The sequence below is a fragment of the Leucopleurus acutus genome, assembly GCF_964270905.1.
Source record: "Leucopleurus acutus genome assembly, chromosome: 2".
Classification (NCBI taxonomy): Eukaryota; Metazoa; Chordata; class Mammalia; order Artiodactyla; family Delphinidae; genus Leucopleurus; species Leucopleurus acutus.
The window spans coordinates 28,664,557-28,683,434 of record NC_139143.1 but is presented as its reverse complement, the minus strand read 5'-3'; the positions used below and the strand labels follow the sequence as shown (position 1 = coordinate 28,683,434).

Here is an 18,878-nt window from a genome sequence, read left to right as displayed (position 1 = left end):
AATGCACCAGACCAAACATATGAAGAGGAAATAGGTACTCCACCTGAAAAAGAATTCAGAGTAATGATAGTAAAGATGATTAAAATCTTGGAAATGTGATGGAGAAAATACAAGAAACATTTAACGAGCACCAAAAGAACTAAAGAGCAAACAAACAATGATGAACAACACAATAAATGAAATTAAAAATTCTCTAGAAGGAATCAATAGCAGAATAACTGAGTCAGAAGAATGCATAAGTGACCTGGAAGATAAAACAGTAGAAATAACTACTGCAGGGCAGAATAAAGAAAAAGAATGAAAAGAATTGAGGACAGTCTCAGAGACCTCTGGGATAACATTAAAAGCACCAACATTTGAATTACAGGGGTCCGGGAAGAAGAGTAGAAAAAGAAAGGGACTGAGAAAATATCTGAAGAGATTATAGTTGAAAACTTCCCTAACATAGGAGAGGAAATACTTAATCAAGTCCAGGAAGCACAGAGTCCCATACAAGATAAATCCAAGGAGAAACATGCCAAGACACATATTAATCAAACTATCAAAAATTAAATACAAAAAAAATATTAAAAGCAGCAAGGGAAAAACAACAAGTAACATACAAGGGAATCCCCATAAGGTTAACAGCTGATGTTTCAGCAGAAACTCTGCAAGCCAGAAGGGAGTGGCAGGACATACTGAAAGTGATGAAAGGGAAAAACCTACAACCAAGACTACTCTACCCAGCAACGATCTCATTCAGATTTGACGGAAAAATTAAAACCTTTACAGACAAGCAAAAGCTAAGAGAATTCAGCAAAAACAAACCAGCTTTATTTTTTATTTTTTGCAGTATGTGGGTCTCTCACTACTGCGGCCTCTCCCACTGTGGAGCACAGGCTCCGGATGCGCAGGCTCAGCTGCCATGGCTCATGGGTCCAGCCGCTCCATGGCATGTGGGATCTTCCTGGACCGGGGCACGAACCCGTGTCCCCTGAGTGGCAGGCAGACTCTCAAACACTACGCCACCAGGAAAGCCCTCCAAACCAGCATTATAACAAATGCTAAAGGAACTTCTCTAGGCAAGAAACAAAAGAGAAGGAAAAGACCTAAAATAACAAAACCAAAACAATTAAGAAAATGGTAATAGGAACATACATATCGATAATTACCTTAAATGTAAATGCATTAAATGCTCCAGCCAAAAGACATAGACCGGCTGAATGGATACAAAGACCCATATATATGCTGTCTACAAGAGACCCACTTCAGACATGGGACACATACAGACTGAAAGTGAGGGGATGGAAAAAGATATTCCATGCAAATGAAAATCAAAAGAAAGCTGGAGTAGCAATTCTCATATCAGACAAAACAGACTTTAAAATAAAGACTATTACAAGAGACAAAGAAGGACACTACATAGTGATCAAGGGATCAATCCAAGAAGATATAACAATTGTAAATATTTACGCACCCAACATAGGAGCACCTCAATACATAAGGCAAATGCGAACAGCCATAAAAGGGAAATCGACAGTAACACAATCATAGTAGGGGAATTTAACAACCCGCTTTCACCAATGGACAGATCATCCAAAATGAAAATAAATAAGGAAACACAAGCTTTAAATGATACATTAAACAAGATGGACTTAATTGATATTTATAGGACATTCCATCCAAAAACAGCAGAATAAACTTTCTTCTCAAGTGCTCATGGAACATTCTCCAGGATACATCATATTTTGGGTCACAACTCAAGCCTTGGTAAATTTAAGAAAATTAAAATCATATCAAGTATCTTTTCCAACCACAACACTATGAGACAGGATATCAATTACAGGAAAAAAATCTGTAAAAAACACAAACAAATGGAGGCAAAACAGTACACCACTTAATAACCAAGAGATCACTGAAGAAATCAAAAGAGGAGATCAAAAAATACCTAGAAACAAATGACAATGAAAGCACAACGACCCAAAACCTATGGGTTGCAGCAAAAGTAGTTCTAAGAGGGAATTTTACAGCAATAAAATCCTACCTTAAGAAACAAGAAACATCTCAAATAAACCTAACCTTACACCTAAAGCAATTAGAGAAAGGAGAACAAAAACCCCCCAAAGTTAGCAAAAGGAAAGAAATCATAAAGATCAAATCAGAAATAAATGAAAATGAAATGAAGGAAACAACAGCAAAGATCAATAAAACTAAAAGCTGGTTCTTTGAGAAGATAACTAAAATTGATAAACCATTAGCCAGACTCATCAAGAAAAAGAGGAAGAGGACTCAAATCAATAAAATTAGAAATGAAAAAGGAGAAGCAACAACTGACATTGCAGAAATACAAAGGATCATGAGGGATTACTACAAGCAAATATATGCCAGTAAAATGGACAACCTGGAAGAAATGGACAAATTCTTAGAAAAGCCAACCTTCCGAGACAGAACCAGGAAGAAACAGAAAATATAAACATACCAATCACAAGCACTGATATTGAGACTGTGATTAAAAATCTTCCAGGGGTTTCCCTGGTGGCACAGTGGTTGAGAGTCTATCTGCCGACGCAGGGGACACGGGTTTGTGCCCCAGTCCGGGAGGATCCCACATGCTGCGGAGTGGCTGGGCCCGTGAGACATGGCCGCTGAGCCTGCGCGTCCGGAGCCTGTGCTCCGCAACGGGAGGGGCCACAACAGTGAGAGGACCGCGTACCACAAAAAAAAAAATCTTCCAACAAACAAAAGTCCAGGACCAGATGGCTTCACAGGCGAATTCTATCAAACATTTAAAGAGCTAATACATATCCTTCTCAAACTCTTCCAAAGTATAGCAGAGGGAGGAACACTCCCAAACTCATTCTGTGAGACCTCCTTCCCTCTGATACCAAAACCAGACAATGACTTCACAAATAAAGAAAACTACAAGCCAATATCACTGAGGAACATAGATGCAAAAATCCTCAACAAAATACTAGCAAACAGTACATTAAAAGGATCATACACCATGATGAAGTGGGGTTTACTGTAGGAATGGAATGATTCTTCAATATATGCAAATCAATGTGATACACCATATTAACAAATTGAAGGATAAAAAACATATGATCATCTCAATAGATGCAGAAAAAGCTTTTGACAAAATTCAACACTCATTTATGATAAAAACCCTCCAGAAAGTAGGCATAGAGGGGACTTTCCTCAACATAATAAAGGCCATATTTGACAAAACCACAGCCAACATTGTTCTCAATGGTGAAAAACTGAAACCATTTCCACTAAGATCAGGAACAAGACAAGGTTGCCCACTCTCACCACTATTATTCAACACAGTTTTGAAAGTTTTAGCCACAGCAATCAGAGAAGAAAAAGAAATAAAAGGAATACAAATCAGAAAAGAAGTAAAGCTGTCACTGTTTGCATATGACATAATACTATACACAGAGGATCCTAAAGACTCTACCAGAGAACTACTAGAGCTAATCAATGAATTTGGTAATGTAGCAGGATACAAAATTAATGCACAGAAATCTCTTGCATTCCTATACACTAATGATGAAAAATCTGAAAGAGAAATTAAGGACACACTCCCACTTACCATTGCAACAAAAACAATAAAATAGCTAGGAATAAATGTACCTAAGGAGACAAAAGACCTATATGCAGAAAACTATAAGACACTGATGAAAGAAGTAAAAGATGATACAACAGATGGAGAGATATACCATGTTCTTGGATTGGAAGAATCAACATTGTGAAAGTGACTCTACTACCCAAAGCAATCTACACATTCAATGCAATCCCTATCAAACTACAAATGGCTTTTTTCACAGAACTAGAACAAAAAATTTCACAATTTGTATGGAAACACAAAAGACCCCGAATAGCCAAAGCAATTGGCTTTTTTTTTTTTTTTTTTTAGCAATTGGATTTGAGAAAGAAAACGTTGAGAAAGAAAAATGGAGCTGGAGGAATCAGGTTCCCTGACTTCAGACTATATTACAAAGCTACAGAAATATAGATCAATGGAACAGGATAGAAAGCTCAGATAAACACACGCACATATGGTCACCTTATCTTTCAGAAAGAAGGCAAGAATATACAATGGAGAAAAGACAGCCTCTTAAATAAGTGGTGATGGAAAAACTGGACAGGTACATGTAAAAGAATGAAATTAGAACACTCCCTAACACCATACACCAAAATAAACTCAAAATGGATTAAAGACCTACATGTTAGGCCAGACACCATCAAACTCTTAGAGGAAAACATTGGCAGAACACTCTATGACATAAATCACAGCAAGATCCTTTATGACCCACCTCCTAGAGAAATGTAAATAAAAACAAAAGCAAACAAATGGGACCTAATGACACTTAAAAGATTTTGCACAGCAAAGGAAACCATTAACAAGACGAAAAGACAACCCTCAGAATGGGAGAAAATATTTGCAAATGAAGCAACTGACAAAGGATTAATCTCCAAAATTTACAAGCAGCTCATGCAGCTCAATATCAAAAAAAACAAACAACCCAATCCAAAAATGGGCAGAAGACCTAAATAGAAATTTTTCCAAAGAAGATAGAGATATAAAGGATTTTGTAGGGCAAGGAATCAGAGAAGGTTTTCTGAAGAAAAACAGGAAGGAGAACCACTTCACAGTCATAGACCACTTGGATTAGAAGGGACTTGGATATCAAGATGCTTTCATTCTGCAGATCAGAAGATATAGAAACACATTTTTAGGTAGTGAGGAATGGGTCTGGAGCCTAAGCTTCTAAGTCTAGTTTCCTTTCAAAAGTTAGGATCCTGTCAGGCAGAGACATATATGGCAAGCAAAACCAAAGACAGATGAAGGAAGCAAAACAGCACAGACATTTTAAAATACAGTATACCCAGGAAATAGAGATTATTAATTTAGAAGGAAGAAACACGTGTATGTATAGTGGGGGAAGGGAAGGGGAAAATATAAGTATGTGGCACAGCCCTTTGCTGTGGCCCAGTCAAGTGAGGGAAGCTTTATGAAGAGATCGGTGGAACTCTGAAGAATGGAAGGAATGTGCATAAGCAGGAAGGAAGGGGAGGAAGAAGCAGTACACAGAGCGTTGAAGAGGCTCCAGACTGTCAGGAACTCATGGTGGAGAGTCTGTATCAGGTGTACACTGACATAAAAAAAGAGCCACATTATGGAAAGCCTAAAAAGGTCAGGCCGAGAAACAGAATGCTGAATGATAACATTTTTATTATTGTTAACAGGGAAATATTCAAGACTCTTGGGAACGAATGATACGATGAAAGAAAATGAGTCCAAATGGATAGTTCTTAAATTTAAGATGTATTTTAAATTCTTCTTTGTTCCCCAAATATATCACTGTCATAAAGCTTTCTGATGACTCCAGGCCAGCTAAAAATAAAGGCTGTGCATGTACCTATTACATTAGCATATTAAGCTAAGAGAATTAAATTTGCTATAATTTGCTAAGAAAGTATTTTCTTCTTTAGCCCAAAATAGTATGAAGTTTTACAGTTACCACATATTAATTAATACTGAAGAATTTCTTCTTTTGCTAAACCTTGGAAAATGATATACAATTATTATATAAATTAATGAAGTATTAGCAATCCAGATGGTAGAAGAAATAAAATGTACAATCAACTGCATAAAGTTCCAGAAACACTTTATTTAAAAATGGAGTTGTAAATGCATAACAAAATAACATAAGTAATAAAGGTAACAAAAATAAATAAGGAGAATAATGTATTCATACAAAATAAAAATAACATAGTAAAAGGCCAAATGTTTGTAATTGAACAAAACTGTGTAAACACTTAAATGATAATGTAAGTAGAATAGATGCTAATATTTTCCTAAACAACTCCTTACCTTCTACTTCCATGTTGATATAATCAGTACTCAAACATTAAACAAAGAGGAAACAATGGTGATTACTTTGTCGTACTTTTTCTTCAAATGGATTGACCCTGTTTTAATGTTTCACTTATTTCTTCAAAGCAATTGTATCTTTCCATTCATGCTCTTTAAAATCATTTTTTCAGTTTTCCTTTATTAGACAGAATTGGGAATTTAGGTTTACAAGGACAACAGTCCATTTACCCTTTTTTTTTTTTAATTTAAAGAAAAATATGAGATCCATCTTACAACAGACTTTTGTTTTTACAACTCTACAAAACAGTTTTTTTGCATCTTTAACTGGCCCAACAGTACAGGATTTTTAAAAATCCTGTAAAGTTTTGAAGTGAACAGAGCTACTTTCCTAAAACAAATGTAGCACAGGATTATTGCTGAAATATTAAAGAGTATTTCATAAAAGTTGCAAAAGTTGCAGTTTTAATCTTTATAGACTGATGGGGTCAAGGTTTACTAATAATATTTAACTGAATTAATAAGATACACCCAAATTATAGTGTTCTGGCAACATAAAGATAATTACTTTCTTTTTAAACTTATCCAAATGTGAACTTACTGGAAGGAGAAAAAACAAGTTTATAGAAGATACTTTTCATAAGCTTCCTGTTTAGCACAGGCCCAAAGCCTTGGTCGTTGTCGCCTTGCAGGGTCCTTATAAATGTACACGACTGAGACAGGATTTACTACTGGGTCCTACAGGGAAACACACAGAAGCAACTTATCGCTTGGGAATGAAACTATCCACTAATCTTATGACTACTGGTTCTCCAAGTTTCCTAATGCCAAAAATTTTAACTTCATGATCATTTCAAGGGAAAAATTTTTTCAACCGTCACATATAAACTTGGTAACACAGGACCAATATACATGTTCTTAGTTTTAAAAATATACTCCACCTAAACTGTCTAGTTTAATCCTTCTAGTTATTTGCCTTAAAATGAGACAAAGTCTTACTTTCATTAAAAAAAAATGGTAAAAAGTGCCAAATTCATCTTTTTTAAAGTGGAGTAAAACACTGTGGGGTTAAAACAAATACAGTATCAATATCCTATATACAAAAAAAAAAAAAAAAAGATGGTTAGTCCTTACTGACATATAGATATGTCCACCTACCACTCCCAGCAAATCTTAGTGCAAACGTAACAGTTCATCTCCATAAACCCCAAGAAAATTTACGCAGCAACAAAGTTATATAAATCACATATATGTTGGAAAATTTTAGAACACAAGAAGGACTGTTTTGAAAGGTCAGTTTGACTGTGGAGAGTAATATGTCATTGTATCCAATGGTAATGAATACTAATATAAATCCTATTATTTAAGAAGCAAATATAAGTGTTTAACAAATCTGTACAGATGAAGAGGAAGTCCATTTCAGGGAGCAGCTTGGCACAGGATACATGGGGGTCAGAAATGTTGGGTATTTAGTTTGCTTGTAGGTCACAGCATGGCTTAAAGAAAAAAAACAAAGATCTATGAAGGGAAAGGATGCAATTATCAAATTCAATTTGAAAATCATAAAACCACAAAATGTGAAACTGTCACAATCTGATTTTTCCTCTATGTGCATCAAATGGTTATCTAAATGGTTTGAAAGGATTACTATGACTCCACATTATAGATAAAAAATAAATAAAATTAAGAAGACAGAGATAACAAGATTGTAGTTGACCAAGCTTTCTTATTTTGTATAAGTCAACACTGTGTTGCTTCCAATATTCCTAGTCATTCCACAGGTAATTATTTCTAACAAGCAAGAGAAAGTCATTCATGTACTATAACATCTTCCTCTTCCCCATCAGGGTTGAACCTATTGAAATGTATACTGAAATCAGCCTCAGATTCGGCATTCTCAAATTCAGCTGAGACTGAAACAGCAGCAGGATGAAGAACCCTAGCTTCTGGTTGGCAAAGTGTCGGTGTCTGACCCGGGCTGCTGTGGTTATTCATGGGACTGGACTTCTGTTTTGATGGAGATGGCAAGATAGCACTGGGAAATCCCATGTTGTTCAGAGCTTCCAGAGTTCCATCTGGGTCAATCATAGCATTGATTGCTGAAAGAAAAAAAAAGAAATAGAGGGAAAAAGATATAATTGTAGATACAGTTAAATCTGGATATGAATATTGCTTGTGACTTGGATAATATTTCAATTACTGATGCTTATATGAGCTTAAATTTGGCTAATCCTTTCAATTCTATATTTTAAACCCCACTTTCAGGAATTCTGGGGCTGATCTATATTGTGGATTATAAAAACCTAAAAGCTTTCTATGGTCCCTTGAGTAGGCTACTTATGGGCATCTGAGCCTGCTGGAAGACTAGGATTTGGAGATATGGAATTCAGGAAAGATCTTTTTGAAATATGCTTTAATCATTATAAGAGGATGATGAAAATATTGGTTATGATTTAAAGAAACACTCCTGGCCTTATTTATTACTCAGATAATTGGAGATTGGTTGCTAAAACACGGTTCAGAGTAACCTGAAAGTTGAGGAGGCCGAAGTAATTATCAGCACACTCTGAATCCTACCACAGCATGTTGTCCTTCATCCTGGTGAGAGTGCTAGGGTATTAGCCATGTACAAGTATATATGTACCACTGGGCCATAAAGTTCCCCTCATAGTCCAGATACTAATATCCCGTGGCAGCCCCAGCAGGCCAAACAGACCTTGCTACCTCATGGGAAGGGCCAGATAAAAACCAGCTTTCAACCCAAAAGATCCTTGCGTGGACAAGGGAAAATCTTGGACAGTGATTTTCAACTTGGCATTGGGTAGAGTGGGGAGATGGGAGAAAGAAGCACCATAGATACAAGAATTATTTAAGAGGTCCTTTTAAAAGCATACTCCCTCCTACCAGCTAATAATCACGTAAACAAGCCACTTTGCCTCATGGGGGTTATACTATAACCCTTAGGTGTGCTAAGGCTGAAAAACGGTTAAGAATCACTTAGTTGGACCAACATATCATGCCTCTGATAATTCAATCGACAAAGACAGTAGAATTAGAAACTGACTCTGGAATCTGCTTGTTGTACCACTGGGGACTTCTAGGTCAAGACACACATAGGCATAAATGCATAATTAAAGATCTGACATACACCAAAAACAATGTCCCTGTTGAAGTTTAGGAGGCCAAAAGTCTCTTTCTTTTTCTTCTCTACCTCCTCCTTCTGGTCCCTGTGTCCAATATGCACTCATTTCTTGTGGTTTATCCAAATTATTATTATTTATATTATAACATAAGTTCATTTGGTTTATACCATATATACAATTTAAGAATTATCAAATCAAGTAAACAATGTTAATTGTCAATAAGCATTTTCAGCTGCATATACATATTTTAATATTTTATATATTTTTCATATACTATATATAACTTCTAGCCTATGTGCCTAGAATTTAACTTTATTATATTTTTAATTATTTATACTGGTTTTAATACTTTCCTTTTATGAGTAATTTGAATATGTAGAATGTTATATCTTTCTCCATACATCATTACACTTAATCAAACAGTGTTCTAATATTTAATAATATTTTAGAAATACCACTTAGAATGTACTTGTCCCAAATTGTTAGCTCTTTACACTTAATCAGTAGTAAATTTACCTTGTAGCTGCTTTTCAACTCTTTTTAGCTCTTGTAAGATAGAAGAAATCTCCTGTAGGGAAAGCAATGACAAAAATTAGCTTACTTTAATTAAAACATTTTTATTTGATTGGATAAGCAATGAACCTCACACTAATCTTATTTGGAATCCTTAATTATTATTGACATGGCACCACATCTGTAGCAACAGGATATGAAATAATTCATGATATCCAGTAAACAAGATTCAAATTTTAAAATCTTTAATGTTGAAACAGATTTTTTTTTTCAATGAGATGACAGAAGATGAAAAGTTCAAGATAATAATAATAACAATAAGCAAAGATTCTGAAAAACTTGTATTGATCACTCTTGCAACGACTTTGTAAAAGTGCTTAAGGATTTTCTTTGGAAAATGTATAAACTGCAACCTCGGTTTTAGGATGACTTCCTGAACAATAAAAATCTGTACAAATTCTTGAGGAGGACACAAGCAATCTATTAAGTAAATAGAAATGACTGATGTCAACTTATATTTGAGTTTGGCTCCTATTTCAAAATTGCTTATTTATAACACATAATTATTACAAGAACAAGAGTGTATAACAGAAACATAAAAGGTTCCTCCATACCCTCTGCAACTTTGAAGCAGTCAACATTTTAAATCCCTGTGAGAGAAAACTGAAGGCATAAAATTCCCCAAATTTGTGCACTTATATCTTCTTTTATAAATGTAAATCAACAGTTTAAAAATAAGCATATCATTCCCTGAAAACAAAACCTTACTTTAAAAAAATGTTTTAATATTCAAGAAAAATGATCATACCATGCTTGAGGTTTTCACAATAGGGACTTCACTTTCAGCTCTTAACTTGCTTTCTATTTCATCCCAATTCCGATCTTTGTCTTTAAATAATATTCTATAAATAAAAAAATAAGCATTTTACTTTTCATATTTTAAAAACTTATCACATTTTTCCTGATAATACAAAAGCAATGTATCTTTTCAAAGCTACACAAGAATTAAAAAAAACACTAAGTGTTAACACGAACTGTGAATTAAATACTGAGCCAACATTACCAATAAACTCATTTATGTGAGAGATTTGTACTAATAAAGTAACTGACTGGTTATGAATACACACATAAACCCTTTAGTACTTATCTCATTCTTTACTGAAAACCAAATATAAAACAAATGTAGATGAATAACCCCAAAACTTTATCTAATACTTGTAATTAACCATATAACCACCTTTTATAACAAAAACACAACTTCATTCATATAGAACACACGCAGTATAAATATAAGATGAAAATAGGTTGAATTAGGTATAAACAACTGTGTCTGTCAAGACCTCTTTAAATAGGAAAAGGCTTCATATTGATTGAGCAAAGCATGTACATTAGTTCAAAGGTTGAAAACTAGAGTACTTATGCTGCTTTTCTTTAAAAATCCTAATTCATGTTAGTATATTTGTACATAATAACCTATTAAGAGTTAAGACACTATCCTTTTGACAAAAACAATTGCTAATAAAGATCCTTATGTTCAAAATTAATTTCAAGTATCTTAACTTATAAAATAAAGGACCACAAAATTTTGACTTGTCTTTCAAATGTGGTATGCTTCTCTCTTCAATCTAGAAGACACGATTCGGCAGCTTTAGAGAGCTGTAAATACTAGGTACCTTTTTAGTTTCTATTTGAATTTCTTCATTGGGCTTGGAAATCTAGTTTAACTGCCTTATATAAAAACCAACACTGTACCGGAAAGTAAAGTATTACTATTAGAAGCTGATCAGTATTTAAGTAGTAAACTAAATTACATTTTTATTTGTATTTCTTCAAAGTTCAATGTGCTAGGTTCAACTTATTTAAAAACATGAAATTCATAAACATCTAATCAAGTCTGGAACATCAACAATTACAAATAACCATACTTAAAAAGGCAACAATGGTTCCAGAATCCTATATAAGAATATTCTTCTGATCTACTATTAAAATTTCTATACCCAAAAGACTAAACATCCTTGCCAACTATCTAAGAGCTGTTATCCTAATGACTATGATATTAAGGCATAAGAAATTATTATGTGCTCTATAAAAGAGTCCTCATAGCTTACAGCATTAGGATTGGTGAAAGTAAGAAAACAATGACTATTTCATGGACCAACTTAGAATTACAATGGACTCATACAATACAAAAAGTCTGTGCTTAGCCACACTGAAAATTCAGTGAATTTTGCCAGAAGGTGGTTACTGAGTATAATGCTTGTGTTTTTTCAAATTGTTAAACCATACATATTTCACCTTTGCTGAAAATGTCTTAGAATTGTCACCTGAGGTTCCTAACTCACACACTCACACAAATGTCCCCAGAGTTCTAAGCCACTGAAGGGATAAAAAACTTAAAGACAATATGTCTTTATTGATAAGTTTACCCTTATCAATTTTCACATATAGCTATGAGTTTTAAAGAAGCTTAATTTCCTAGAGAGTCATAATTTAATAATCATTCATCAACAAATAGTAACAAATATTGTACATTCTAGTCGCTGTATGTTTAGACAAAGACCCCTACTCTCACGGAACTTACATTCTAGCTCATTTATTTGAGCAGGCAGCTGTCTTTGCTACCTACATGTGATTTGTCTTAATTTCATTATTTTGCTTTACCATCTGTATTTTACTATTCACAACTTCTAATCCATCTAAGTCCAATCACCCCTTTTTATTATTAAAATTTATTTTATTATTTTAAAAATATTTTTATTATTAAAATCATGTTACAAAGAAGTAAAAGGTATAATAACAATATATTTTCACTGGATCTTTCTAAATTAAAACTGTGCACATTTTCAGGTTTATAACTGATTTAGAGAAATTACATCAGTTGCAGGCTCTTCATAAATAACACCATTTTCTAATTTCTGATTGGGCTTATAAATGAGTGCATTATTTTCATTTTAATCATACTCAGTGATTAAGTCATTAGTGCTCTAACATCATCTTAGGTGGAATATTGTGTATGTGTTCCTTTAATGACTACATCACTCCCAAGTTTGCTGATCCCATCTTCTGTCACAAGTAAGAGAGCTCTCCTTCACATGACAAACCAACCTCCTATGATTTCCTAATCAGGCACGTGCCCAGAGACAAATGAAGCTCTCCCTTCCCTGGCATAAAGCCCAACTGAAATTTGTAGGAAAAAAAAAAAGGTCAGCTTAATCAATTAGTTATTACACATGAATTAACAAACCTTTAGGGCCCAATCATATGCCTACTATTTAATGCTAGGAGACATGTCTTGAGTTTGGCTCAAGTACTCAGTGTAGTTGAAGGTGATGTATAACTGTTATCATTTTGAATTTAAGTCCACCAAAGGGATATCCTAAAACTAGAGCATTATGGGAGGGTTATTAACCAAAGGACTAAATTAATGAAATAAACATCGATTAACAGAATCTTATATGGGAATAAAGTCTCCAAATTCAATCACTGATTGAATGATTTTTTGACTGCACATTATTGTCCAGCACTGTTTTGATGCCCTCACAGCTGAGTGCAGAAGGCAGCCAAGTAAGCAGGTAATTACAATTCACTGGGATAAGTGTAAGAAGGGAAATATAGGATGTGATACTGTGGGAACCCGTAGGAAAGGCACTTGAGAAAATTCAGAGAAGGTTCTTAGAGATATTGCCATGCAATTTAAGTCCTGAAGGATGGGAGAGGTGTTGGACACTCGAAAACTGGGTCCAGTTGAGAGGGCGAGGGGATGATGAGAGATGACAATGGACATACTTCATGGAGGGAATTGAGGAATAGAAAATTCAATACAACACAGTCCCTGTACACAAGATTCTGGCTAGCGAAGGGGTCAGACACTGAAAAAATTATTGTGATTCAACATAAATAAATAGCAAAGGCATTAGAAAATCTAGTTTTTGACTATCTATGGCCTTTTTACATAAATTTTCTGAGTCTTACACGAGTACTCATTTTGTTCTCTTTACTGATGAGGAAGCTGTAACTAGACTAAAGTTTGAGGTCTCATAAAAGATGCCCTAAAATTCTGTTAATTTCAAATACTATTATTTTGTGGAAGAGTAAATTTTTCTGATTATTAATAAAATTAATCTAAGTGATTACAGCTGTTAGCTCTCAATTACCAAGGGGCTGATTATTTGGGACATCTGTTCTCTTTTTGTGCCCTTCGTGCTGTCTAGCATATAGCTATAATATCTAAACAGGAAAGAACATGCTAGTGGCAGCAGTAAGGTTCAGTACCATTGACTTCACGAGTTCCCAGAAGCTGTGGTAGCAGGCTTGCAGAAAGTGGAACAGATGGTAACAGAAGCAAGGATGTTTGAGTAATACAAAAATACCTGATCTTTCCAGCTGTCTTGTCTATGGACTGTCTTATCTTCCTAGAAAACTGAAAGACGGATGACAGCAGCAGATTATCTCCCATGACCTGAAACATGAAAAGAAAAGAACAGACATTAAAACAGTACTGCTCTATTGGATAACCACCAAGAATATTAGTCACAACTCACTACATTTAGGGGCATTTAATATTTATGCTAATTTTAATAAAGATAATTTAGGGGCATTTAATATTTATGCTAATTTTAATAAAGATCAATGAAAAATCTAATTAGAGCAATGTGTAACTAAATTGAGAAAGAAAAGTAAATATTAACAAAGGAGTTCTTTTTTGTTAAATAACTTGTCAAGTTTCCATATTATTTTCATCATATAACTTTCAAAAAACAATCCATATTATCTAATCTTCAATTACTATCATGATCCTGTCCCCCATGCTTCCAATTCAAATGATCACAAATGGGAAAATATAAGTGATTTATTATCTTTCAGTGACTGACCCCTTCACTAGCCAGAATCTTTTGTATAGGGACTGTGTTGTATTGAATTTTCTATTCCTCAATTCCCTCCATGAAGTATGTCCATTGTCATCTCTCATCATCCCCTAGCCCTCTCTACTGGACCCAGTTTTCGAGTGTCCAACACCTCTCCCATCCTTAAGGACTTAAATTGCATGGCAATATCTCTAAGAACCCTTCTCTGAATTTTCTCAAGTGCCTTTCCTACGGGTTCCCACAGTATCACATCCTATATTTCCCTTCTTACACTTATCCCAGTGAATTGTAATTACCTGCTTACTTGGCTGCCTTCTGCACTCAGCTGTGAGGGCATCAAAACAGTGCTGGACAAATAATGTGCAGTCAAAAAAATCATTCAATCAGTGATTGAATTTGGAGACTTTATTCCCATATAAGATTCTGTTAATCGATGTTTATTTCATTAATTTAGCCCTTTGGTTAATAACCCTCCCATAATGCTCTAGTTTTAGGATATCCCTTTGGTGGACTTAAATTCAAAATGATAACAGTTATATATCACCTTCAACTACACTGAGTACTTGAGCCAAACTCAAGGCATTTCTCCTAGTATTAAATAGTAGGCAAATATTCACCAAATAATATGCACACAGAGATCAAGAAGATTATAATCCTTGTTCTCCACAGTGGGAAAGATAATTTTTAAAAATTTACTTAAAATAATAAGTTTTAATGATGGGGGTTGTTACCACCCCAGTTGAACTTTATGGGCAAAACCAAGGGTTAGCAAACTTCTATAAAGGGCCAGAGAGTGAAGACTGGGGCCATATGGTCTCTGTCACAACTATGCACCTCATTATAGCAAAAGCAGCTACATTATAGCAAAAGCAGCTGTATCATAATAAGACTTTATTTACAAAACCAGGTGGTAGGCTGAATTTGGCCAGCATCCTGTAGCTTGCCAAGAGCTAAACCATGAAAGGCACAGCTAGTGTGGAATGCTAGAAAAAGGACTGAACTTGGGACTAGATATGGGTTCTAAAATCAGTTCCTTACATTGTCAGAACTATATCTAGACTCTGTAAAAAAAACCCAGAAAATAAGATATGGCCTTGGATGTTAAGGTGCTTTAAACACTGGTAGGGGAGATAACAACAACATACAGGAAATATTATTAAATATTTTTATAAAAACAATGTAAATAAGTACTAATTGTGATTCACTGCTTTACGAATTCTAATGAAAGGGAGTTCAGTGAGCGGTGGCATTAATAAGGAAAGTATCATGGAAAACCAGAACTTGAGTATGATAAGTATTGGAATTTAGTGAGGGATAAAAGGTAACTTAGGGTGTGAAAAGCAACATAAAGACAATGAAAGGCTAAATAAGCATAATGGTATTTTGTGAGCCTTGAGAAAAAAGGCCAAATAAGAGTAGAAGACATATGTTAATTAGGAAGGAGTGAGAAAGGGCAGGGTAGTCTATGGTAGATTATAACATAGAAAGGATATCTCTCTTTTCTACGTCATAGAGTTCAGTACCACAATGTATTAAATTTTTTTCTGATTATCAACTATGAGATAACTATCAATCTAAATGTTTCCATTCTCTTTAAAAATATAAATTTCTATAGTTTTATTACATTTAGAGGAATTTATCTTCCTAGACCTCAGGACAAGTAAGTATGAATAAGATTAGAGAATGGGCCCTTTCTCTGAAACCAAGAACAACTTATCAACTATCAGGACAAAGAAAGTGTGTTCTAAAACCATCTAGCATATTATAATTGCAGCTATGGAACTAGCTACAGTGCTTCTCCATCAGGTGGATTTTTTTCTACTCTGTACTACTGCAAATATATATATTCTTATACGCTAACTTTTACCTCCAGTTCCGTATATCCAGTAATCCACAGATGTGGTCCTAGCAACAAGAGAGCCACATGGAGCAAACCTAAACTCAACCTACAACTTTTAATTGCCCAGCTGAGCAGTACCACCAGTTAACTCACAGGTGTGTGATAAATAAATGCCTACTGCTTTATGCCACTGAGATTTTTGTGGTCTGTTATAAAGAAACAGCTAACTGCTATAATCTACCTCTAGGTTTTTTCCATCGCAGCTCCCTGTCTCCCTCCGCCCAAGGTAAATAATGTCCTGAATCCCATTTATCATTCCCTTGCTTTCCTTTTTATATAACTTGTTAGATCTATTTCTATCCTAAGTATATATTTTTATTTTATTAATTTGTGACAAAACACATTATATACAATCTTTTGAGAATTACTTTTTTTATTTTGTGTATGGTATGTGGGCCTCTCACTGCCGCGGCCCCTCCCGCCGCGGAGCACAGGCCCCGGACGCGCAGGCCCAGCCGCTCCGCGGCTCGCAGAACCCTCCCAGACCGGGGCACGAACCCGCGTCCCCGCATCGGCAGGCGGATTCCCAACCACTGCGCCACCAGGGAAGCCCTACTTTTTTCATTAAATGTTCTATTGCTAAAATTCATCCACGTTGTGGCATGTTGCTGTAGTTCATTTGTTTTGATTACTCCATAAATTGTTCAATTTGTGTACATACCAGTTAATACATTCAATTTTCTTCAGATATAAACACTTAGATTGTTTCCAAGTTTTGTTACTGTCCATACCGCTATTATAAATATCCTTTTGCATGACTTTTGCTCTCAATGGGAAAGGGTATGCACTAGCAGCAAAACTACTAGACAATGGGCTATGTTTATGCTCAACTTTAGGAAATAATGTCAAGCTGTTTGCCAAAGTGACTGGACCAATTTAACCTCACTAGCAACAATAAGAAATCTTAGGTATCCACATCTTCTCCAACATTTAGTATTTTAAGACTTTTTTATTTGTTGCCAATTGAATGAGTATAAAATAATCTCACTGTAGTCTTGAAAAGTATTTCTCTGAACACTCATGAAGTTGAACATCTCTTCATAGGCCTTGGGTATTTTCAGTGAAATGCTGTGCATGTTATTTGCAGATTTTTCTACTGGGCTGTTTTTGCCTTTTTAAATTGATTGTAGGAGTTCTGATATATTCTGTATACTAATCTCTTATTGCCTATATGTTTCACATAGTCCTTTAACATACTCAAATTTATCAATCTTTTATTAAAGTCAAAACTTTTTGTGCCTTTTAAGAAATCATTCCCTACTGCAATGTTGAAAGATATCTACCTATATTTTACTAAAGAATTTTAAAGTCCTGCTTTTGCCCTTTAGGAACTAAATTCATTTGGAGTTAATTATTTGTATTTGATGTGATGTCAGGATGAAATTCCATTCTACCCATAAGGACAAGCACTTTTTTTCCCAGCCCTATATATTGAATAGTTCTCATCTTTTTCCCACCAATGGGGCATGCCTCCTTTGCCATTTGTTAAAGTTTATGGTTTACTCACTTCATCCCTGCTCCAGGTTCTCCGCCTTGTAATAGTTAAGTGATCAGGAGGCTCTGTTGGTTGAGGTCTTGGATCACTAGACCGACAGTTGTTTCCTTCTGGTGTTTTAGAATGAACTAATGGAGGGATCTTCCGGAAGTTGAGGCTTTCATCAAAAACACGATCAACTAACTAATAGGACAAAAGCAAATCCTTATGAGCACAGAGTAATTTGGAAAAATATAGATATTGGCATTATAGTTTTTATAATTAGACAGAAGTCATTCCATTCTCAGGTAGTAATAGAAGCATGAAATCTTCAATAAACCAATTACTTTCTTTTTATAAGCACTTCAAAGGTGTCTGTTTTATAAAATAAATGTTCATCTACATCAATTTTCAAAATCCAAAATATGTAACTATGTTAAATTTGAGTCTTCCATGGATAAGGTTTCCCCTAAATGGAAAACACAGATGGTAAATAGAAAAAACTGAGCCATGTAGATGGACAAGGAGTTCATTTTACTCACATTGCCTTGCCCGTGTAAAATAATCTTTCTTTTTCTTTTAGTTTCCTATCTTGCTTTTTTCCTTTTTTTCTCCCCAAATCCAGGTGCCAAATTTCTTCACAGATAAATAAATTGCAAATTATAATTAAGTTTCCAAAAAAAAAAGGTTTTTTAGGTTCACAAAGTAAGTAGTTTTTGGTCTTAGATAAACTTTTAGCAATGTTACAGAAATGACATATTCCAGTACAAATGATATACTGCCATCTACAGTGCAAATTATACACATACGGTACAAAGTAGCTCAGGTTTACTGAAGAAGGAATAAACTCTAGTACAATAATAAGAAATAAAGCCAAAAGGAAAAAATGGAAGTCTACTCAATGAAATGTTTGAAAAATTTTACTGGGTCTGAGTGAAGGTACAATCATGTTAGACATTTAGTTAGACAGCTGTGAAAATAATATCTTCATCATTTAAAGTGTACCAGAAGAATTGTGTATGTCTTGCCACCAAGAGGATTCTTTTGTTTTTCACCAATAAGAATGATTTTTATATACATTTACAATTGATCACTGTGGTAACAAAACTCTACACAGGTTGAT

General features: G+C 34.7%; 1 protein-coding gene across 4 annotated transcripts in view; it reads right to left on the bottom strand.

Moving 5' to 3' along the window:
- Positions 1-5,688: 5,688 nt before the first annotated feature.
- Positions 5,689-18,878, bottom strand: part of CEP170 (centrosomal protein 170) — a 152,247-nt gene continuing 139,057 nt past the window's right edge. For 3 of the 4 annotated variants that reach the window (XM_082834688.1, XM_082834690.1, XM_082834691.1), the window contains 5 exons: positions 17,789-17,959; positions 13,887-13,975; positions 10,325-10,418; positions 9,520-9,571; positions 5,689-7,959 (listed from right to left, as the gene is read on the bottom strand). In XM_082834688.1, the coding sequence (XP_082690814.1) occupies positions 7,670-7,959; positions 9,520-9,571; positions 10,325-10,418; positions 13,887-13,975; positions 17,789-17,959 (696 nt within the window). In that variant the 3' untranslated portion in view covers positions 5,689-7,669. The remainder of the gene's footprint in view (positions 7,960-9,519; positions 9,572-10,324; positions 10,419-13,886; positions 13,976-17,788; positions 17,960-18,878) is intronic. The other variant, XM_082834689.1, reaches the window with a different exon arrangement.